Below are 22,105 nucleotides of genomic sequence, written 5' to 3'. Positions count from 1 at the left end.
CTTTTATGCCAATATTTTTGCGTGAGTTAAAATTGATATAGTAATGAGTTAATAACATAACTAGTGATGATTAGTGGTGGGAACAAATATTGAAATGGAGTAGAGGATAGGCTGGAATTTTGTATTTGCATGGCATGGTAATGGACAGTTAATAATGATAAACAGTGACATGTGTTTTAGTAAGATCTTTGGTAACATCGCTGTCTCTTTCTCTCCCTCACTCACTCCTCTCGCGACAGCATTTAATATATGCACTGTTGCATACAAAATAAAAGAAAAATAAAAAACTATACAATAATAGTAGAATCATACAATATTTTTGAATTTTGACATATTGGCACTTAAAAAGGATATGTATTGATGTAATCGTAATAATAAATTTTGTATATATTTTGGCAATGATAATAACTACAACGATCTGCACCAAAACAAAAGGAGTGGTCCAACACCAAGAAACCCGCTCCTCAAAGTGCCTCCAAGCTTAATATCGAGTAATCATCATTTTTGTTTAAGCTGATAGAAAATACCTATATTATTTGGTTATTTGGTTACAAAAAAATAAAATAAATATAAACATTACGATTGTATATTTAAATTAATAAGCAGAAAGTGAAATAAATCAAATAATATAGGGACCTATCTCGTCTTATCCGACAGTTGGCTAATCTGAAATTGATGAACACAAAGTCCTTCGAGGGATGTTTCGGGAAACAATATTATCTTCGTTGTATTTTTTTCTAATCAAGATGATGTCTCTATAATTCAAATAATTAATTGAATTTGTTTAATTTCTAATAGTATAAAGTTAACATAAGCGCAGTTTTTAGTCTAATAAAGTTGTAAAGTATCATCTGAAAAAAGTATTTTATTAGTAATAAATGTACAATAGATATTTAAATATTTTGTATTGTGTATAAAAAACAAACTTAAAAAAGACTTTCATATTAAAAAGAACATAAGATATATATTTTCTCATCAAGTTAATGATTATAAAGACATCATAATTTTGTACTTTTAAGTAATTAATTATTCAATGATAGGATTCCATATTTTACTGTATAAAGGTTATATTTACAGTAACCCAATGGTAATTTTTTGATATGCCCAATGGTAAATAAGATATTATTAGGGAAGTATCTCATGTTAAGAGAGTTGTACTTGTTGTCACATGGCAAAGACACGAAAGGTCATGTGAGGACATGTGTTCCCTGTTCTGTTCAACTCTAGCTTCCTCCTTAACCCCTTCAGTCAAACCTCCGTCGATCCATCCTTTCAAATCCACATCTACAATTTTCAAATGATTTCTTAATAATTAACCAGATTTAATCATTGAAAAACAAAACTTATATCGAGTCTCCCGATCGATGTGAGTAAATATTATATATGCAAAATGCATGTTCACATCATCTAATCTTTCATCTTCCATAGGTTCTTCCTTCTTATCCTTCTTACAGCTCTCTGTGAATTTGTCTCCATCTCAACGTGTCCATGTGGTAGTCTTACCTCATTACTTCTCTCTTTCTGTCCTTGAATTTTTCTTTTATATAAATGTTACCCTTAACATTCTGAATCTTCATTTCTCTCTCTGTCTCTCTCTCTCTCAAAGTCCACTTGCTCTAGCTTACACGTTATTTTGTCTGTCACTTCATAACTAGCTCCGTTGTTGTTACATAGTAGTACGAACATTATGGTATCAGCCGAAACGGCTACAATGGCGGAAGCTAAGATGGTTTTCATGACTGAGGCGGCGTCACCACCGTCGTCAGGACCACGTATCTCCTTCTCAGCGGATTTGTCATCATCAGACAGCGACGGAGATTACATCTGTGTCAACCCTGTGAACCTCATTGTCGGTAAAGAAGAAAAAGACAAGACGAACTTGGTGAAAGCTGGAGACTTTGAGTTTCTGTCTGAAAACGTAACGAGTAACCAAACGATGCTTACCGCCGACGAGTTGTTCTGTGAAGGAAAGTTACTTCCTTTCTGGCAGGTAAAGCATTCAGAGAAGCTTAAAAACGTCAACTTGAAAACAAAAGTTGAAGTCGAAGAAGAAGAAGAAGAAGATCATAAAGTAGTGAGAGAGGAGGTTGTTCATAACACCAAGGAGCAGGAGAACAACAACAGAGGAAGCTGGTTTCTTGACGACGACCCTTCTCCACGTCCACCAAAGTGCACTGTGCTGTGGAAAGAGCTTTTACGGCTGAAGAAACAGAGGACCACCACGACGACAACGGTTTCGTCAACGAGGGTATCGTCTCTTTCGCCGTCTTCATCTTCGAGCTCGACATCGTCTTCTTCTAGCTCGATTGGGGATGCGGTGAAGAAGGAAGAGAGAGAGAAGGAAGGGAAGAGAGGTAAGAAAGGGTTAGAGAGGACGAGATCTGTGACTATGAGGATAAGACCAATGATTCATGTTCCTGTTTGTACTCCTTCTAAGTCCTCTGCTCCATTGCCTCCTCTGTTTCCTCTAAGGCTACACAAAAACAGAGTAGAGAGACGAACTTGATGAACATCTTTTGTGTGGTTTATATTAATCCTTCCTTCGGTTGGGTTTTGTGATTAGATGGGATCTTTGTGATTGAGATCTGAGGTGTGACAGTGTAAATGTGAACATTTTCATACCCGGAGAACAATAAAATTTTAATAATTATTGAATTTGAATACACCCATTTTTATGCTTTTCATTATGTTTTTTGAATTAGAAAGTCTTGTTCTTTTTGTGCATATTTATCTGTATGTAACTAAGGTATGGGTTTTGATGAGAAATATCAAATATTTGGTTTATACGTAAGGATGACTTGTTAGTTTAAGATTTGAAAGGTAAGAGAAGACAAAAGAGTAAATGCCAAAGATAACGAAAGAACAAGAGCGCAGAGTATAGTGTTTGTGACAATGAATGATGAGGATTGATGTGTGCACATGCAAGTTTCAGATGTTTACTTAGCAAAAATCCACCAAGTGACTTATGGCTCAACGTTTATAGGACAGGGTCCACTACTGGTAACTCTAGCCTAACGTTTAAAACCCAACAATCAAATTAATCCCTGACATAAAAAACTCAATAATGTCCAATTCTGTAAAAGTGAAAATCAACCTTTGGCGTCTTCTTTAGATGGATCACATATGTCACCCCAATTATTATGAGGCCACCACGCTGTCTTCTTTTATTACACAAGAAAAGTGGAGGACACAAAAATTTATAAACAAGTGTGTGGCAGTTTCTTTCTCTTTGCATTTGTCTAATCGTTCTAAGAATGAAAACAATACTTAACTATAACATGCACTTATTAGACATCTAACTTTACATTAGATGTTTTCATGTCGTGATTAGGTTGGTAACACACGGTTGAATCTTCCGAACCATGCTACTGGAGTGGTTGACCCAAAAAAAAAACAAGACCATTCCGAACCCGGGTTCGACACCCACAGGACACAACTTTTTGATTTTTTGGTTTTTGTTTTTCCTTTTTTTTCTCTCGGAAACCCTAGCGTCTAAGAGTAGAAAACAAAGAGGTAAAAGTGTGTCTTATTTTAAAATTACAGATTCGTTTCGAAGACGATGTCCGATCTTCCAAGTGATATAGAGGAGGAGGTTCTCTCTAGGCTTCCGGTGACATCTCTAGGAAAATTGCGATCGATCTGCAAAGAGTGGAACTCTTTGACTAAAAAAGAGAGCTTTATAAAGAAGAAGCAGAGGAAGGGAATTGATGAGATGGTGGTTATGATGATGCTGGATTACAAAGTTTCCTTGATGAACGTCCATCTCATCTATCCATATATGGAACGTCACTACACAAAAACAAGTCGTTTGTGACCATCAAAAACGTCACAAAACCGTCACAAAATCACTGTTTGAGACCAATTAGTGACTAATTTATGCGGTCGTTAAAATTTGGTGGCAAATTTATAGAGTGACAAAATAGTCGCTAATTTGCGACTGTTTAGTAAGACTAATAAACCGTCGTACATTAGGACTACATTAAGATCTGAGTATTGTAGTCATGTTTAGAGACTAAGTTGTGACAGAAAACTTAGCCACTATTTTGTGACCGAATAATTAGCCACTATTTTGTGACGTTCCAAAGTTATTTTGCAAAAAAATAAAAAAAAAACACCATTTTTAATTTTAATTAATAAGTCACATAAATGAATTTTTCTTTATTAAATAATTAATTTGAATTATTAAATAATTAATTTGAAAAATATACATGTGTGTATAATTATTGTATCGACGTTCTGGTTGGCCGGTGAAAAGCTTGGCCGGCGACGCGTTTTTCTGGCAGCGGAGGAAAAGGTGAGGGAGATAAGGAACGTGTCAGCAAAGAGGAGTACGCTCGAGGCGGAGTATCGGAGATGCGATGGCGGAGGATTCAAGATCTGTTGGCGAGAAGTTTGAGATCTGGAGGTGGAGGATGGCGGAAGCTTCGAGATGTGTTGGTGTGAACGATAACAGAAGCTTCGAGATGTGTTGGTGTGAACGATAACAGAAGCTTCGATATATGATGTGGTGAACGACTACAGAAGCTTCGAGGTCTGGTGGCTGGATCGACGGAAGCTCTGAGATCTGGTGGTGGTGAAGGCTGAAGCTTCGTGATGTAATGTAGCTTTGAGATATGGGGAACAAAGTGAGAGAAGGATAATCGGTTAGCAGAGATGAAGGGTTAACGGTGGTTGATTTGTGTTTCTTGTGTCCAAACTCTAAATTGTTGAAAAATGCATAACCTTGATTCTTGAAGAAACAAGATAAGGAGGAGAAGAAGAGAAAAGAAAAAAAATTGAAGGAAGAGATCTGGTCCGTTGGATCTTAAATAATCAATGGTGGATGATAAATGAAAGTGCAATCCATGTCTTTATGTATTAGCCAATCAGAAGTTTTCTTCTTTTCAAATAAATAAATCCATATATTTTCTATAAACATTAATTATTATTAGTTTATTTTAACTAAGAAATAATATAAATTCAAGAATTATCATAAATAAGCTAATAATAATAATTTTTTTTAGAAATTAATGTATATTTCAAAATAATTAGATTTAGGCTTTCAATGATTGTATTTTATTTTAAGATTGAAGTGTTGGGTTATATATATATTAATAATTAATTGTTGGGTTTAGAAATTCAAAGTTACAGTTTAGGATTAAAATGACTTGATTCAATAAATTTTGTATGTATATAGTTTTAGGAAGACTACATGTATTTAGTTTTAACAAAAGTATTTAGTAGTAAAGTAGTCGCAAAATAGTCGTAAGTAAGTAGTAAAGTAGTCACAAATGAATAGTAAAAAAAAATCGCAAAATAAGTAGCAAAGTAGTTCCAAAGTTAGTAGTAAAATAGTCGCAAAATAAATAGCAAAAATAATAGTAACAAAATAGTCACAAAATGTAACTCTTTTGTAACATATTTTTATGAGTCAGAAACTTATACTTCAAAATTTATTTTTTAAGAGATAAAAAAGTTTACATTAACTATTTACAGTCACTCATGTTCGAACTGTAAAGTAAATCTCTAAGTTTAAGAAGATAAAACAATGTTTTGATAAATTAGTTTTATAAGATACAATACTAACAACTTCTCATGGAAACCACATGTAACACTTGTACATGTAAGGAAAAATACAAATATCTTGTTTAAAACATTGAAAAGCAAGAGTTTTATAGAGATTTTGTGTATGTATTAGTTCAAACCAATGTAGAAACATGTAACTTAACATATTAACATTATATAATGTGAATTTGCAATTTAAAATTTTTAGGAGTTGGTAAAAAGTAGCAAAATAGTTACGATATAATAGCAAAATCGTTGTTATTTTGTGACATAACTGCGACTATATTGTTAAATATGGATGATTCCAAAGTTAGTCACAAAAAAGTAAGTATTTTATGACGCTTTTGGGACGACAACTAAAATTACTGAAAATATATTTATTTGAATATTAAGATTAAAATATGAGTCACTTATGAGTCTCAATTTGTGATTTTTTTGCGACTGAAACTTTTTGGTAAATTTTTAGTTTTTAATAAGTCGCAAATATGAGACTATTTACCGTCTATTTTATTCTGTTGTAAATTACCAACATTTTAGCCACTAAATTCCATGTGGTCGCATAATAGTTACAAAATAGTTACAATAGCGTCTCAAAGTTTAGTGACCAAAAAAAGGGTCACAAAATATGGTCACAAACCACATGTTTTCTTGTAGTGCGTATAGGTAATCTCCATGCAGATGGAGTCGACATATCTAGTATCTTTCCCTGCGGGGGTTTATTCTTATGCATCACCAAAAACAAAGACAAAGACTCATCTAGGCTTGTTGCTTGGAACCCTTATTTGGGACAAACAAGGTGGATTGAACCCAGTAATTCTTACCACAAATGTGAGAAGTACGCTTTCGGATACGAGAAGGAGAAGAGGAAGCACAAAATCTTGAGACTTGTGAATGAGGTCGACGGTCATGGGCTCATGGCAACCAAATTTGTGAGTTTGAGATGTACAGTTTAAACTCGAGTAGTTCATGGAAGGTTGTCACTGATGGTTTTGCTAAGGACTGGTGTATGCCGTTGAGATGGAGACAAAGTAGCTCGTCTGTAAAGGGCAACACTTACTAGTATGTACAAGAGAAGCGCCCACTAGGAGGAGGACAAATATCACCAAATTTCCTAGTCTGCTTTGATTTCACAACAGAGAGATTTGGACTGCCTTTCGAAGCTTTCTTCCTTGATACTGTGATTCTTTCTAGTGTTAGAGAAGAGAAGCTTGCTGTGCTATACCAGAAATACCGTTACCGTGTACCTGAACCCGTCAAGATGTGGATTACTAATAAAATTGAGCCCAATGCAGTGTCGTGGAACAACTTGTTCTTAGCTGATGATACGACACCACTCTTTGGTCCATCTCCATCATATTTGTTTCATAAATTCTATGGGAGTTTTTTCGTTGACGAGGAGACAAAGGTAGTAGTCTTTCTTATTAAAGAAAGACATAACTACTCCACTCGCAACGTGAACGTTGCTTACATCATTGGACGTAAGGGATACTTGAAAAAAGTGGATCTTGGCGAATCTAAAAACCTAGGGTTTTGTTGCTCATTTGTGTGCTCTTATGTTCCAAGCTCAGTGCAAATCCCAAACACACCCTAATCTCTTAAATTTTTGTGTGTGGTGATGCTATTATTGAGATTTGAGAGAGACACAAAAGGATATGAGAGTATATGGTACTGAATTCCATATATCAATCATAATGAGCTATGAATACTATAGTACTACTAATTAATAAACCCTTTATATTTTCCTTCACTTTATCGTTTGTTCTTCTTCCCTTTTGTGTTCTACAAAAAGCATGCTCTCGTGCCTTCGAAGTTTTCATATATATACATGTGGTGGTATGGTCACCACCATTTTTATAAAGAAGTGGTTCCTTTTTTTTTTTATCTTCTCAAATTAAAGAAATACTTCTTTCTTTCTCTCTATGATATTTTTTTTTTAATTCACACTATCAAACACGTCTCCTTTGTGGCAGACCACCAAAAAGTCCAAAAGCCCTACTTCTATACTTTATTTTCTTAAGTATTTTTTGGTTAATGAAACACAGCACAATCTCGAAACCTTTTGTCGTTGGGTTATCTTTTCAATTTTCCGGTTAAATACACACAAATTAGCAAATGTTCTTTCATTTTTTTTGAATTTGCATAACCATTCATTCTACATCTTAATTTTTTATTTATTAACGTTTCCGTGATTATACTTATTTTTGGACATAAAAACAGACCACGAGACATATCTGTGACTGTGTCTCATCTCAACTTCGAATTTGATTTTTTTATTTTTTAAATTTAAATAAATTTATTAAACTAGAAAAAAAAAAGAAAGAAAGGGGTTTTACTGAGTGAAGTGACGAAAATGCCCCTGATCTCTTTTGTGCCTGGTGGATTGATTTTCAAAACGCTTCTTCTTCTTCTCTGATCTCCTCATCTTCGGATCGTCGTCTTCTCTACTCTGTAAACGATGGAGCAACAACCGGAGAGGCGAGAAGGCCGGAGCTTCCCTGAGCGTAAAGGACAAAAGAGAAAGCTAGAGGAAGGAGCAGCCTCCGTAGAAGATCGAGAGATCTCTGCCGCCGTAACCACCGACGGAGGCCAAGCGCTTATCAGCGAGGTTGCTGCTCAAGTCTCCGTTCTAAACTCTGCTTTCTCTTGGCAAGAATCCGATCGTGCTGCTGCTAAACGCGCCACTCAAGTCCTTGCCGAGCTCGCCAAAAACGGTGAAAGATCAGCTTCCCCCGATCTTACTCCTTTTTTTTTTTTTATGCCGTTTCTTCCTATTTTGTTGACTCTGTCATGTTCAGCAGAGGATTTAGTGAACTTGATTGTCGACGGAGGTGCTGTTCCTGCTCTTATGACGCATCTACAAGCGCCGCCGTATAACGGAGGGGACTTGGCTGAGAAGCCGTTCGAACACGAGGTTGAGAAAGGAAGCGCTTTTGCGCTTGGTCTTCTTGCAATTAAGGTTTTTGATCCTCCAATTTCTCTCGGCTGTCTCCTTGTATTGTGTTAGAAACTTGAAAGCAGTTTGCTTTTATGTTATGTTGCTTCAAATCTTGCTTAAATTTAGGAAACTTTTGGTAATTATACACGGAGGGGATTGATTATGTATAGTTTGTGTGATCGTGTTTTGGGATTTGACTGCTTTAACAGCCAGAGTATCAGAAACTGATAGTAGACAAAGGTGCCTTACCTCATCTAGTGAATCTGCTGAAGAGAAACAAAGATGGTTCTACCTCTCGAGCTGTTAATAGTGTTATCAGAAGAGCCGCTGATGCCATCACTAATCTTGCTCATGAGAACAGCAGTATCAAGACTCGTGTTAGGTCAGTATATTTAAGTGAAGTGAGTTCTTTCTTTTCGATATTTGTCTTCAGTACAACTATCTTCATAACTTCCAGTTCTTTGGAAACAGGATGGAAGGCGGTATACCACCTCTCGTGGAGTTACTTGAATTTTCTGATTCAAAGGTTCAGCGAGCAGCAGCAGGGGCACTGAGAACCCTTGCATTTAAAAATGATGATAACAAGAACCAGGTAAGTATTGCTATCTTTACAGCTTCTAATTAGATTTTGGCGGATCATGATAATTGTTTCCTTTGCAGATAGTTGAGTGCAATGCTCTTCCCACGCTCATCCTAATGCTAGGATCAGAGGATGCTGCTATACATTATGAAGCGGTTAGGAATCTTTTACTCGTCAAGAGTATTTATAAAATCAAATTTTTTGCTACTTATTTATTTACGTGGGATTGACATTGAAATAACCAGTTGATTCATACCTTTTTAGGTTGGAGTTATAGGCAATCTAGTTCACTCGTCTCCACACATTAAAAAAGAGGTTCTTGCTGCCGGGGCATTGCAACCTGTAATTGGTCTTCTTAGGTATGTGGAGACTCACGTTTTTGATGTATATGGCTCAGCATAGAGCTGTTATAGCTCTGACTAGAGCTACAATTCTGTAAATCTTACTAGCTTTCTCTATTGCTGAGGTTTTTCTTTTCTTAAAATGCTTAGCTGTTTACCCCAAGTTCATTCTTGTGATTTCTTGAGTTTTTCTATTTCAGCTCTTGTTGCCCTGAGAGCCAAAGAGAGGCGGCTTTATTACTTGGGCAGTTTGCCTCAACTGATTCTGATTGTAAGGTACAGTTTCTTCCCAGGTTTTCTATCCTCAGCTCTTTTTCCATTCCGCAAAGCTTAAACTCTTTTTATGTTTAAGGAAACGAAATGAGATGTTGTTTTGCTGTTGATGTGTAGAATATACCTTCTCATTTCCCACTAATTGTATAATTGTCCCTGCTTTATTGGTGTCTTTTGTTCATTTATCACTTCATGCTCAAAATTATTACTTTGCAGGTGCACATTGTGCAAAGGGGTGCTGTCCGTCCTTTGATTGAGATGCTGCAGTCACCTGATGTTCAGTTGAAAGAAATGTCGGCCTTTGCACTGGGTAGATTGGCACAGGTTCTTGTTACAAAACTTTTGGTAGTTCGGTTTTGAAAGTTATTTGAGCATTGTAAAATAGTAACTTCGATTAAACATTTGATACCACTACTGTATTCATTTTGTTGCTTTTGTGTCTTAGTGTTTTAAAATAATACCAAGTGGTCCTGGATAATTTGCCACTGCCCTGGTTGTCAAGTGTTTTCTTATTGTTACTTTTAGTTTTGTTTGATTTAAATTTATAGATGCTAAAAAGAGCTGACTTCCATGGTTCTGGAAGATGGTTTTCTTATTGTGTTTTTAAAACAGTAGCATACTCTTTTTAACAGGATGCCCACAATCAAGCTGGAATTGCCCATAGTGGTGGTTTAGGACCTTTATTGAAGCTTCTTGATTCAAGAAATGGATCATTGCAACATAATGCTGCATTTGCTCTTTATGGCCTTGCCGATAATGAGGTGTGTTGTATGCTACTTATGCTACTTTCTGAATATGTTCTAATAAGTATGCAAAATTTGATGGTAAACGTCAATAAATGGGTTATTGATCCATTTTCTTCCCCTAGGATAATGTGTCGGATTTTATCAGGGTGGGAGGTATCCAGAAGCTACAGGATGGAGAGTTTATTGTTCAAGTATGTATTGCGATGTTACCTTTCCTCTTTGTTTTACTCTTTCCCTGTAAGTGTTTATTAGATACCATGATTTTTTAGGCAACCAAAGATTGTGTCTCGAAAACATTAAAGAGATTGGAGGAGAAGATTCATGGAAGAGTAAGTTGAATTACACTCGTCTTTAAATTTGTTTTTTACGTCTTTGGTGACCAAAAAAAATACACAATTGACGATTGGTAGTGAAACTGCTTTATCCTGGTTGAGTTTCTGAAGCTCTGTTGAAGTTAAGCATTTCTTTTTTTCAGCCTTTAATATACCTGTGCTTTGATTTTCCTTTGTAGGTTCTGAGACATCTGTTGTACCTAATGCACATTTCAGAGAAGTCCATCCAACGACGAGTGGCTCTTGCTCTTGCTCATCTCTGTTCACCCGAGGATCAGAGAACCATATTCATAGATGACAATGGCATGTGACAGTTTTTTTTAAAAATTTATATGAGCTAATGAGATGCTGTTTTCTGTTTTAGTCTTCTTTTTTGTTAAGACTTTATAGCGTCAGCTGTCCAGTTTAGATAATTTTTGTGAAAATGTTTTTATATCGAGTTTGTCTTTTGACAGGGTTGGAGTTGCTACTCGGTCTTCTTGGTTCCACAAACACTAAGCAGCAACTTGATGGTGCGGCAGCGTTGTACAAATTAGCAAATAAATCTATGGCACTTTCTCCAGTTGATGCTGCTCCTCCTTCTCCAACACAAAGGGTGAGTTTCCTTTTTGCTTCAGTTCTCCAATACGTAAGGAGTGGCAGTCTCACTGCAGTTTTCTGTATGTCTTTTTGTGACAGGTTTATCTCGGAGAGCAATATGTAAATAATGCTACGCTGTCTGATGTAACCTTTCTAGTCGAAGGTAATAATATATAAATCCAGAAACTGCGGAAATCTAGTTAGCTCCAAAGTCCATATGTAAAACAGAAAAAATCATACTGCAGGAAGGACATTCTATGCACACAGAATTTGTTTGCTGGCATCCTCAGATGCATTTCGCGCAATGTTTGATGGTGGTTACAGAGTAAGTGAACAAAATATTTTGGCTTTTCGCTAATGTTCTTGTGAAGGAAATGGCAATGACCACAGTAACCTATGGGTGTATGCTGCTCTGTTCTCTATCAAAAGAATATATTTATCTTGTGTAGAAATTAGAGCTTAAAGGTGTCATGGTTTGTTTTTCATTTATACCACAGGAAAAAGACGCTAGAGATATTGAGATTCCAAATATCAAATGGGAGGTGTTTGAGTTAATGATGAGGTATGGTGAACTTTTGCAGGCTTTTTATTGGCTCATTCGAGATATTGAGATTTCGAAAAGTCTGTGAGAACTTTTTATAATAGATGTAATTGACTCACTTGGATTATGTTTTTCAGATTTATATACACTGGATCTGTCGACATAACAACTGAGATATCAAAAGATCTTTTAAGAGCAGCGGATCAATATCTCTTGGAGGGCCTGAAACGACTCTGTGAATACACAATTGCTCAGGTGAGCCAGAATTAGACTGGAATGGAAAGTGATGGTGGTTTGCATAATACCTATTGAAATCTGACACGGTTACTCTCTGTGTATGTATGAAAGGATATAACGTTGGAAAGCATAGGAGACATGTACGAGCTATCAGAAGCATTCCATGCGATGTCGCTGAGGCAAGCTTGTATTTTGTTCATCCTGGAGCATTTTGATAAACTGAGTTCAAGGCCATGGTAATATAAACAAGATCTCTATCCCTCTCTCTCTCCCGTATAATTTGTTTATTGTTGTTTGTCTGAAACATAGTCAAATGGGAAATGCAGGCAGAACGAGCTGGTGCAGCGAACAATACCAGAAATAAGAGAGTACTTTTGTAGAGCTCTAACAAAGTCTACGACAAACCTGCAAAGCTTGAGGTTGTAGAATGTGGAAGAAGAAGAAGACGAAAAAGAAGAAGACTGCACTTAACTAGAGGTAAGTAGACAAGGAATATATTTAGAGAGAGAGAGAGAGGAGAGAGCAAGCCGCCGTTAGAAGTCGTCTTTATGGTCATGTCCTGAGTTATTTTTAGTTATTTGCTGTGCTTTTGGTTCATTTTGGGTCATTGTATTAATCTCTTCTGATCACAATCGGTCTTTGAAAGAAATCGGCACAGTTGTATCCAAGGATACCATTATGGTAAACTTCCATTACATTCAAATTCAAAATCCTCGCTCCACTGATCCCTCTGTGTTTGAACTGAAGAAACGAGACTTTGGGTAAGTTTGTGTATTGTGATGATGAGATATATTTTTTATTTGCTTTATCCGTTCATGTCTTTGAGACTCCAAATCTTTAAAACATTATAGGATGAAGATGATTTACATACAGTCAAATACAATATCCTAATTTTTTTTTGTTATTTACAAATAAAGAATCGAAGTGGCTGTAAAAACTATACAGTGTAAATTGCTACTATATTGGGGGAAACTATACAATAAGTAGATCAGAATATCAGATTTTCAGATGTAATCATGGTCAATTATATATGAGGATGAGTTGTCTTAACGTCAAGTTGATTCCAATTTTATTACGTTATCTTCCACAAAAAAAAAAGTGAATATTTGGTGGGATTGGGGTAAATTAATTAAAATAAATCGAATTTGGTACATAACATTACATATATGAGTCAGTCAGTCACACTATTAGACTTTCTGGTTCAACAACGTGGTGGGAGGGAGATTTAAAGGGCTTAGCTCCGGTGGTTCTTTAGAGAAAGAAACCCTAAAACACAACATTTCAATCATTCGCAGCCAGCCCAGAGACTCTCTCTCTCTCTCTCTCTCTCTCTCTCTCTCTCTCTCTCAGACCTCCGCAGATTCACACAATCCTCATCCGTTCTTCGGTACGCTTTTCTTTTCTTTCTTCTCCTCCCGGATCCAATGATATAAAACTGTGTGACTAGCACCGATTGTTTCGTTCCTCGTAGTAATCTCCGATCTTTACGATTTTACTGTCTTTTTCAGATTTTATGCACACCATTTTTGTCTCAATTTTGCTTATTAGATTCAATCTCAATTTGATTCAATCTCTCTCGGAATTTGCAGTAGTGATAATGGGGGATACACTTGATTCACGACCTCATGCTTTTTCGATTAAACTATGGCCGCCGAGTTTAACAACAAGGCAATCTCTCATTAAGCGTATAACCAACAACCTCTCTTCCAAGACCATTTTTACTGAAAAATACGGTAGCTTAACCACCGACCAAGCTTCCGAAAACGCTAAGAGGATTGAAGATACTGCTTTCACCACTGCTAACCAACAGTTTGAGAGGGAACCTGATGGTGATGGTGGTTCAGCTGTACAGCTTTACGCTAAAGAATGCAGTAAGCTTATCTTGGAAGTTCTCAAGAAAGGTCCTGTTGCTAAGGATAAGGTTGTTGCTGTCACAAGAGAATCCGTTTCTGAAGAAGTAGTATCTTCTCCCCGTGAAACTTTTTTCGATATCTCTAAAGGTAAACGGGCTTTTATTGAAGCTGAGGAGGCTGAGGAGCTTCTCAAACCGTTGAAGGAGCCTGGTAATGGTTACTCTAAGATATGTTTTAGCAATAGGAGTTTTGGTTTGGGTGCTGCTCGTGTTGCTGAGCCTATCTTGGCGTCTTTGAAAGATCAGCTTAAGGAAGTTGACTTGTCTGACTTTGTTGCTGGACGTCCCGAGGCTGAAGCTCTTCAGGTTATGAATATATTTTCTGACGCGTTGCAAGGTAGTGTTTTGTTGTCTCTCAACTTATCAGAGAATGCATTGGGTGAGAAGGGTGTTAGAGCATTTGGGGCGCTGTTAAAATCTCAGAGCTCTTTGGAAGAGTTGTATTTGATGAATGATGGTATTTCTAAGGAAGCTGCACAAGCGGTCTCAGAGTTGATTCCTTCAACTGATAATTTGAGGGTCCTTCATTTTCATAATAACATGACCGGTGATGAAGGGGCACTCGCTATTGCTGAGGTTGTTAAGCGTTCGCCACTGTTGGAGAATTTCCGGTGCTCTTCTACAAGAGTTGGCTCAGAAGGAGGAGTCGCCTTGTCAGAAGCACTTGAGCATTGTACTCATATGGAGAAACTTGATTTGCGGGATAATATGTTTGGTACAGAAGCTGGAGTTTCTCTGAGCAAAACTCTTTCAAGCTACAAACACTTGACTGAGCTTTACTTGAGTTATCTAAATCTTGAGGATGAAGGTGCCATAGCCATAGCAAACGCTCTCAAGGAGTCTGTTTCACCTATTGAAGTTCTAGAGATGGCAGGTAATGACATAACAGTTGAAGCCGCGTCAGCTATCGCAGCATGTGTAGCAGCAAAGCAAGATTTGAACAAGTTTAATCTGTCTGAGAATGAGCTGAAAGATGAGGGATGTGTCCAGATTGCAAAGAGTATGGAAGAAGATCATTCGAAATTGCAATACATCGATATGAGCACGAACTTCATAAGAAGGGCTGGAGCACGAGCCTTGGCTCAAGTCGTTGTTAAGAAAGAAGCTTTCAAGCTGTTGAACATTGACGGGAATATCATATCAGAAGAAGGCGTTGAAGAAGTTAAAGAGATATTCAAGAAGTCCCCAGAGTTACTTGGAGCTTTTGACGAGAACGATCCTGATGGAGAAGAAGATGACGATAATGAGGAAGACGAAGAAGATGAAGAGTCTGAAGGTAACGGGAATGGCGAGCTGGAATCGAAGCTGAAAAACCTTGAAGTCAATCAGGAGGAGGATGATTAAGTCTGTAATGTTTGGTTGGTACTTTTCAATGTTTTTGTTTGTTTTGTACCAGGATTACTTTAGCCGGCTGCTACAAGGATCAAATCGTATTGAGACTTTATTTTTGCCGATGGCTTTTTGTTAAATGGGAGATTGTATCGCTATTATAAAATTGAGCAGCTGTTTTGGTTTAGATACAATTAAAACTGGGCGAACATCGATTTTATATCAGCTTTTCTTGTTTATAAAATGTAGATCAAAGACATAATCAGCATATAAGGGAGAGGTGTTTTAACAGTAACAATGGCACTGTTCTTTTTTTGCTCCACCAAAAACGCGTTTGCAAAGACCGCCTTTCTTATTATCACATCCATCACGACACCACTTGTCGCATCTCATTCTCTCGTGGTACGTTTTGCACGCTCCAAATTTCGGATGTGTCTTACAGCACAACGAACTATCGGATCCTTCAACGACAACATCTATAACATGCAAACAAATTATATTTTTCTTCACTTTCAACTTTCAAGAACCATGTAAAGATCAAACAAAAGGTTTATATAATCCCTTATTGTATATCCATATCATATGTATCAACATTTATGGTGAGAGAGAGAAACTAACCAATAGAGAACAAAAGAACAAGTAGCATAGCAAAAGACATGATTTTCATGTTGGTGGTCATCTTCTTGATCCTTTTCTCCGCCCTATGAGTTTAANTTTTTTTTTTTTTTTTTTTTTTTTTGTTGTGTGTGTGGAGTATTCTTCTACCTATCTATTTATACCATTTTGCCAAAGTATTATAAATTCAGATTCAGAAAAAAAATATGAAATGCTATTTCCTAATTTAATGGATGAAATTAAAGAGTTATAATGAGTTTTGATATGATTTTAGGGAAGTTGTTATAATTTATAGTAAGATATTCCCAAATGATCCATTCAAACCATAAGTTTTAGATTTCTGTAAGTAAATAAATCCTCTAAATGTATTCAAAGATAGTGGATTTTAGATAAGATTTCTAAATCATTAGTTTAGTAACATTGTATTCATTAAACATTTTAAAATTCATGATTAAAATAACATAGGATATTTTTTAAAACAAATCGCTCAAATTTTTTGATTAAATACACCCCTTGAAATTGAAATAGGTCTCTTGAGAGACTCTGAAAAACTCATAAGAGATTTTAGTTGCACTTGTCTTTCTACAAGCGGTTCAATTTGTTTATCAAATTCAAAATTACTTATAAAGCTACATTTATATATTAAATATTAATATTATATTGGTAGACTTAAAAGATAAAATGGATGTAGATGTAGACTTTTTAAACTCCACACTTTGGTCTTGATTGGGAGAGCATATGAAGAAGCTTTTTTAATTTTATCATCCAATTAACATTTATTAGGAAAGCATATAAGAGAGCATTTAGAAGCTGCAGATGCTCTCATATGCTCTCATTTGAAGCATTTACCAAGCATTTAACTCTACAATATTAATATATATTAAAATAGTTTTAAATAATGAATTTATTTTTTAAAAATATAAAATTATGATTTCATAAAATATAAAATTATTTGTTATAAGATAATATATATATGAAAAACTACTTAATGTAATTATTTAAAATAATATAATAATTTATTTAATACATTAAACTATTAACGTGGATATACCGTTTATAATTTATATTATTTTTTATTATAGTTTAATGTGTTATATTATATATATTTTAAATTTTTTTTGAAATTAAAAATATAAATATAGATATAAAATTTTATAAAAAACTTATAAGATAGATTAATTATTTTGTAATTAATGTGTTACATTATAAATATATATAATTGAAAATTATTAAATTACACATTTATATATATAACAATTTGTAGTATTTATTAAATATAAAATATATTAAAAATATTATATAGCAATGAGTGATAATTAATTTTCTTAATGAAACACATTTAAATTATATTTATTTAATTAATATCATATATTTAATATAAATATCATATATGATACTCACTGCTATACCAATCAACTAAATGTGTTATATTAATCAGAGCATACAGCTTATGTACCTTAATGCTTATGCTGCTCTAGTATATGTTGTTCCAATCAAGCCTTGTATATATAAAATTTGTTATTTTAATAATCACTTAAAAATATTTGATTGGATACAATTCTGAAGGCTACAACTCCCTAAAATATGCGATCACATAGTCATGGAATTGCATACAATTTACACGATATTGTTCTACCATTTAATCTTAAGCTCTGAATTCTAGAAAGATCTCTATTTTTGCCAATGTTTTGAATAAAGAAAAAAAAAAACAGAGAAATTAAATCAGAAAATGGCTTATATTGCCTTGTAAAAAGAAAACATTATTCTCAGTTTAGTTTTTACTTCCGATTGACCTTTTCTTCTTATAAGTTTTCCAACTGAATAATGGCTTCTTGTCATTTTCTTCTTCACTCTCTTTCCCACTCTCCTCCTTTCTTTCTTCTTCTTCTTCTTCTTTTCCCTCTTCGCTTCCGCTCGACTCTGCCTCTACCTTTGACTCATTACTCATTGGTGTCTTTGTGTCCCTTTTCTTTCGTTTCTTAGCGACTTTTGAAGTATCTTCTTCTTCACTCTCCATCGCTCTCATCCACTGCAACTCGCTTAAAGAGTCGCTGTACACTGCTTCTTTTCGTTTCCGTTTACCAGTGACGCTACCAAAATGGTTTTTCGAATCGTTAGCTTTGTCATCTTGAGTCTCTGAAGTGTAAGCCCACTCAGGAACTTCCTTCTCTTCCATGAGTCGTGTATTATAGTTCTCCATTTTACGTCTTTCCTCGTCCATTTGTTCAAACATCCAAAACTCATCCTCGGTTCGAGCTGCTAGCCGGTTAATCTCTCTTTCACTTGGCACATCTTCCCCCAGTGAGCTCGTTCCTTTGCTCATGATCTCTTCCAGCATCTCTCTCCTGTCTTGAGCTGTTGATGATTCAAAGAGAAAGATTAGCATTTATCGCAAAATCAAGTTTGTGGTTGGTAAGGATATGTATGTGTTTTAACGCCTTTTACCAGTTGAAGTTGTGTTGAAGAGCCCTGCTTGTATGACTTTGGCATCAATGCCCATCTTTTGCTTTGCACGCTCCAATATTACTTCTTCAATGGAGCCAATGCTAACCAACACAAACACTCTCACTTCCTTTTTCTGCCCTATCCGATGGGCACGATCCTCTGCCTGCTGGTCCATTTGTGGATTCCAATCACTGTCAAATATAATTATAGTGTCTGCAGTTTGTAAGTTCAAACCAAGACCACCAGCACGTGTGCTCAGAAGAAACATGAAGTAGGGAGAGTCCGGTTCGTTGAATTGCTTCAGTAAAACCCCTCTTTGGTCTGTCTTTGTGGTACCGTCGAGTCTGAGGTACATGTAGTCATTGAGTGTCAAGTAAATTTCGAGAAGGTCGATGAGACGAGTCATTTGAGAGAAGAGAAGAATTCTGTGTCCAGCCTTTTTCAGTTTTGGAAGGAGGCGATCAAGTAGCTCGAATTTTCCTGAAGCTCTCACAATCTCCAGCTTATTCCACATGTTATACTCTCCTCCAACAAATAGGTACGGATGATTACAACACTTTCTTAATTGCATTGTCAGATTCTGCAGACTCTTTGATTTTCCATTCCCTGCAGATAATGATTTCCATTAGCAATTAGCAGTTTAACTTTCTGATTTATGTTATTTATCAAAAGATAAAAAGATTTGAGAGAGAACGAGAGAGAAGTTAAAGCTAAGCCAAACCTGTTTGAATACCGACCCTGCCTACGTCTGTAACTTGTTTGTAATACAACTTTTGCCAAGCCGACATATCACACTTCAGTATGACTTGTGTCTTTCCAGGAAGGAATTTCTCAACTTCACTTTTTTTCCTTCTCAGTAGAAACGGCCTTATGACCTGAAAGTGACATTAACATTAAGTATTTTGCATAGCGAATTTGCTAAAAAGAAGTTTAAGCAAACATAGGAGCATAATAAACCTACATGATGCAAACGATTAATAATCAACAGCTCCTCTTCATCTGTAAGACTGGCAGTACCACGTTCGGCGAAAGGAGTATTAAACCATTCTTCGAAATTCTGAACCGAGTTAAAGATGTGAGGAAGGAGAAAATTAAGCAGCGACCATAGTTCTTGCAGACTGTTTTGTATGGGCGTCCCAGTTAGTAGAAGTCTGCGCTTAATGCGATAGCTGCATCCAGGAAAAAATAGTGTAAGCAAAACGTATTTAAAGTTGTTCTGTGACAGCATGAGAAAAAATCAGATTAACAACTAACAACCAGTTAACACCATTCATTTCAGACTTCATCAAGCTGTGCGTAAGAAGGTATTTAAGAAACTAGATAGACATAAAAAAACAAGAGATTCACACGGAAACATACCCCGTTCCTAGAGTCTTTGCGAGAGCACATTCATGGTTCTTTAGCCGATGTCCTTCATCAACAATCATGTAGTTCCAGTCAATTTTCTTCAAAAATGCTTTATCTCTCATGATAAGATCGTAATGGGTTATCAACACCTGAAATTTTCCTCCTGCTATTGTTGCACGTATTTCACTTCTTCTCTCTTTCGATCCATCGTAAAGAAAAGCGGAAATGCTGTCAATTGGACAAAATGAAGCATATTTCATACACAACATCCATACATATGCAATTAATGAAGTATAAAAGGTTGGTATGAACATACCTGGGTGCCCATGTTGCAAACTCATTTTCCCAATTTGGTAGCACAGCTTTTGGAGCCACTATTAGATGAGGCCCATGCACATTTTTACTCTCAAGAAGATACGCAATCAGTGCAATTGTTTGGATAGTCTTTCCCAAACCCATTTCATCAGCTAAAATTCCATTATAGTCGTTGTTGTATAAAGAGACCATCCATTGAAGCCCTTCTAATTGGTAAGATCTTAGTTCCCCACCTTGTAGAAGGGATGGCTGCTTTGTCACCTGTTAAAGAAAAGATTGATAGTTGAGTTAAACAAGCTTAACCATACTCCTATTAAATAGTAAAAGATAACCCTAATTACCTCCTCTTGTATTGTATGGATAGCCAAGTTATACTGCCTCTCGCCTTCTAGTAAGTCATTAGAATCATCATTATTGTCAGACTCGATGATCTCAATATCTTGGTCAGGAAGCACATCCTCGGGAGCATCAACTTCAGATAAGTCAGATTCTGAGCCTTTCAGTAGTTTGATGCCTTCTGAAATTTTGGCATCTTTCTGACGCTGGACTGCAGCTCCCAAACTAACAAATATTTTGTTTGTCTCCTCTAGGAAAAGGGTTAGTTTTTCATTCTTACTCTCCTTTGCTAGTTTCATGTATGCCTCTTGATCATCAGATTTAAGCGCCATGATCCGCAGCTTTTCAGCTCGGGTAGCACGTAGCCTTTGTTTTCCATGCCAACCCTGTTAGATAGACGGCATAAATCCTTTTTGTAGTATAATTACAATATAACCAGGGTCCTGGGTTCTATGGCAAGAAAAGTGAGCAATGATAAACATAATGCCAGGGATGTCATACCTGGACAAAATCATTTCTTTGCTTACACCGTCTCTGGGAAGCCTGAATTTGCAACTGGAACTCACGAACAGCGTTGAGTACTTCTGCAAAGAACTTCCTCTGTGTCGTTTCAATCAGATTCTTCTCCTCTTCTTCTAACCGTAATAACCTCTGAACAAAGAGTTTGAACGCATCAGCAAGGAGTTTAAAAAATCATAATCAGCATATATCCCAAGTAGAATTTTTGTACAGGTTTCAGACACTTCTACAAAATTCGTAAGAAATCAGGGAGGAAGCAATTTTGTGTTGGATAAGAAAGCAAAATGACCTCAGCATCACGCTTGTTTCTGAACTGATCATCAGCTTCCATAACAAAAGGATCACCAACCCCATACATTCGGCGAGGCAACCGCATCATTCCCCAGTCATATACTTGTCTTTCGGGGTGTACACAATTCAAACGCAGCAAGTATTCCGCGCTCACTTCACCTCGAACCTTGCACTGTAGTTCTTGTAACTGCCACACACAAACGAGATACAATGTCAGTGTAAAGAAAACCATACTTCAAAACAGTATAACATAATCGAAAAAGAACCACTCTACTTGCACACATAATACCTTAAGTCCATAAAGATCACGTAAGCATTTATCCTGCAAATCTTCACCTCTATTTGAAGGTAATCCTGATTCAAAACCACAAGAATGAGAGTTAGCATTCCTCTCACATGATTATTGGTTCCATAGGCTTTTTTTACAAATAGTTTGCAACAAACTAGAAACAGGAGAAATCAGCAATCACCTTCAAGTTCAGATAAACGGTTATGGATACGACTCTTATACCGAGTCTCCTTTAATTCGTCCAGCCTAGAGCCTGATTCACAGTTTTGTCGCTGCTTCAAAAGTGCATCTTCGAACTCACTCATCAAATCACCTCCACTGGAAGTACTACAATTCCCCTGCAAACACCAATCAGAGAATTAAACAAGCCGAAGAATCAGTTAATTCAATCCACAACCTCATTAACCAATTCACAAAAAATCTCCAAATCCAAATAACAAATTCGAGAAGGTAACTCCAAGGAATTGCTTCAGAAAACTCGATTCATAAACATTACAACAAAATCGACGAATCCGAGCAAGGAAGAAAAAGGAAATCGAAGAGCTTACAGAAAGAAGCGGAGGAGAGGGATCGGAGACAGAGCCATGGTAGATGGAAGA

At 36.2% G+C, this 22,105-nt stretch overlaps 5 protein-coding genes across 6 annotated transcripts; 3 read left to right on the top strand and 2 right to left on the bottom strand.

Moving 5' to 3' along the window:
- Positions 1,207–2,680, top strand: LOC104770293. The gene has a single exon (XM_010494689.2). It carries the CDS (start codon positions 1,688–1,690, stop codon positions 2,504–2,506), a length of 819 nt encoding a protein of 272 aa, XP_010492991.1. The 5' UTR covers positions 1,207–1,687; the 3' UTR covers positions 2,507–2,680.
- LOC104770292 (ARM REPEAT PROTEIN INTERACTING WITH ABF2) lies at positions 7,890–12,833 on the top strand. 2 transcript variants are annotated; one of them, XM_010494688.1, is made up of 19 exons: positions 7,890–8,255; positions 8,343–8,500; positions 8,689–8,861; positions 8,951–9,071; positions 9,140–9,214; positions 9,324–9,418; positions 9,601–9,676; positions 9,890–9,997; positions 10,306–10,434; positions 10,542–10,610; positions 10,689–10,748; positions 10,931–11,054; positions 11,207–11,346; positions 11,430–11,493; positions 11,576–11,655; positions 11,828–11,892; positions 12,009–12,126; positions 12,220–12,344; positions 12,435–12,833. In XM_010494688.1, the coding sequence occupies exons 1-19, from the start codon at positions 8,000–8,002 to the stop codon at positions 12,532–12,534; spliced, it is 2,136 nt and encodes a 711-aa protein (XP_010492990.1). In that variant the 5' UTR covers positions 7,890–7,999; the 3' UTR covers positions 12,535–12,833. The 2 variants fall into 2 exon arrangements, with proteins under 2 accessions (XP_010492990.1, XP_010492989.1); XM_010494687.2 differs by having other exon boundaries at positions 7,918–8,255; positions 8,340–8,500.
- Positions 13,290–15,469, top strand: LOC104770291 (RAN GTPase-activating protein 2-like). The gene is made up of 2 exons (XM_010494686.2): positions 13,290–13,495; positions 13,698–15,469. Exon 2 carries the CDS (start codon positions 13,706–13,708, stop codon positions 15,362–15,364), a length of 1,659 nt encoding a protein of 552 aa, XP_010492988.1. The 5' UTR covers positions 13,290–13,495; positions 13,698–13,705; the 3' UTR covers positions 15,365–15,469.
- Positions 15,618–16,040, bottom strand: LOC109131147 (putative defensin-like protein 23). The gene is made up of 2 exons (XM_019241805.1): positions 15,968–16,040; positions 15,618–15,825 (listed from the first exon to the last, which is right to left on the bottom strand). Exons 1-2 carry the CDS (start codon positions 16,026–16,028, stop codon positions 15,635–15,637), a joined length of 252 nt encoding a protein of 83 aa, XP_019097350.1. The 5' UTR covers positions 16,029–16,040; the 3' UTR covers positions 15,618–15,634.
- LOC104770290 (probable ATP-dependent DNA helicase CHR23) lies at positions 17,539–22,099 on the bottom strand (the record flags this gene model as incomplete). The annotated part of the gene is made up of 12 exons (XM_010494685.1): positions 17,539–18,319; positions 18,410–19,015; positions 19,131–19,284; positions 19,371–19,578; positions 19,769–19,984; positions 20,073–20,332; positions 20,413–20,793; positions 20,909–21,058; positions 21,216–21,404; positions 21,507–21,571; positions 21,688–21,844; positions 22,055–22,099. Coding segments are annotated over 12 exons (3,015 nt in total), but the record flags the coding sequence as incomplete, so codon positions are not given.

This window comes from Camelina sativa, chromosome 20 (assembly GCF_000633955.1).
Source record: "Camelina sativa cultivar DH55 chromosome 20, Cs, whole genome shotgun sequence".
NCBI lineage: Eukaryota > Viridiplantae > Streptophyta > Magnoliopsida > Brassicales > Brassicaceae > Camelina > Camelina sativa.
This window is presented reverse-complemented; position numbering and strand designations above follow the sequence as displayed.

Excerpts from the sequence above, each read along its gene's own strand:
- LOC104770292 (XM_010494687.2), top strand. The coding sequence starts at position 8,000 with ATGGAGCAACAACCGGAGAGGCGAGAAGGCCGGAGCTTCCCTGAGCGT. Across the intron at positions 10,435-10,541 it reads ATGGCCTTGCCGATAATGAG|GATAATGTGTCGGATTTTAT; the intron begins GTGTGTTGTATG and ends TTCTTCCCCTAG. Across the intron at positions 12,345-12,434 it reads AAACTGAGTTCAAGGCCATG|GCAGAACGAGCTGGTGCAGC; the intron begins GTAATATAAACA and ends TGGGAAATGCAG.
- LOC104770293 (XM_010494689.2), top strand. The coding sequence starts at position 1,688 with ATGGTATCAGCCGAAACGGCTACAATGGCGGAAGCTAAGATGGTTTTC.
- LOC104770291 (XM_010494686.2), top strand. The coding sequence starts at position 13,706 with ATGGGGGATACACTTGATTCACGACCTCATGCTTTTTCGATTAAACTA.
- LOC109131147 (XM_019241805.1), bottom strand. The coding sequence starts at position 16,028 with ATGACCACCAACATGAAAATCATGTCTTTTGCTATGCTACTTGTTCTT. Across the intron at positions 15,826-15,967 it reads TGTTCTTTTGTTCTCTATTG|ATGTTGTCGTTGAAGGATCC; the intron begins GTTAGTTTCTCT and ends TGCATGTTATAG.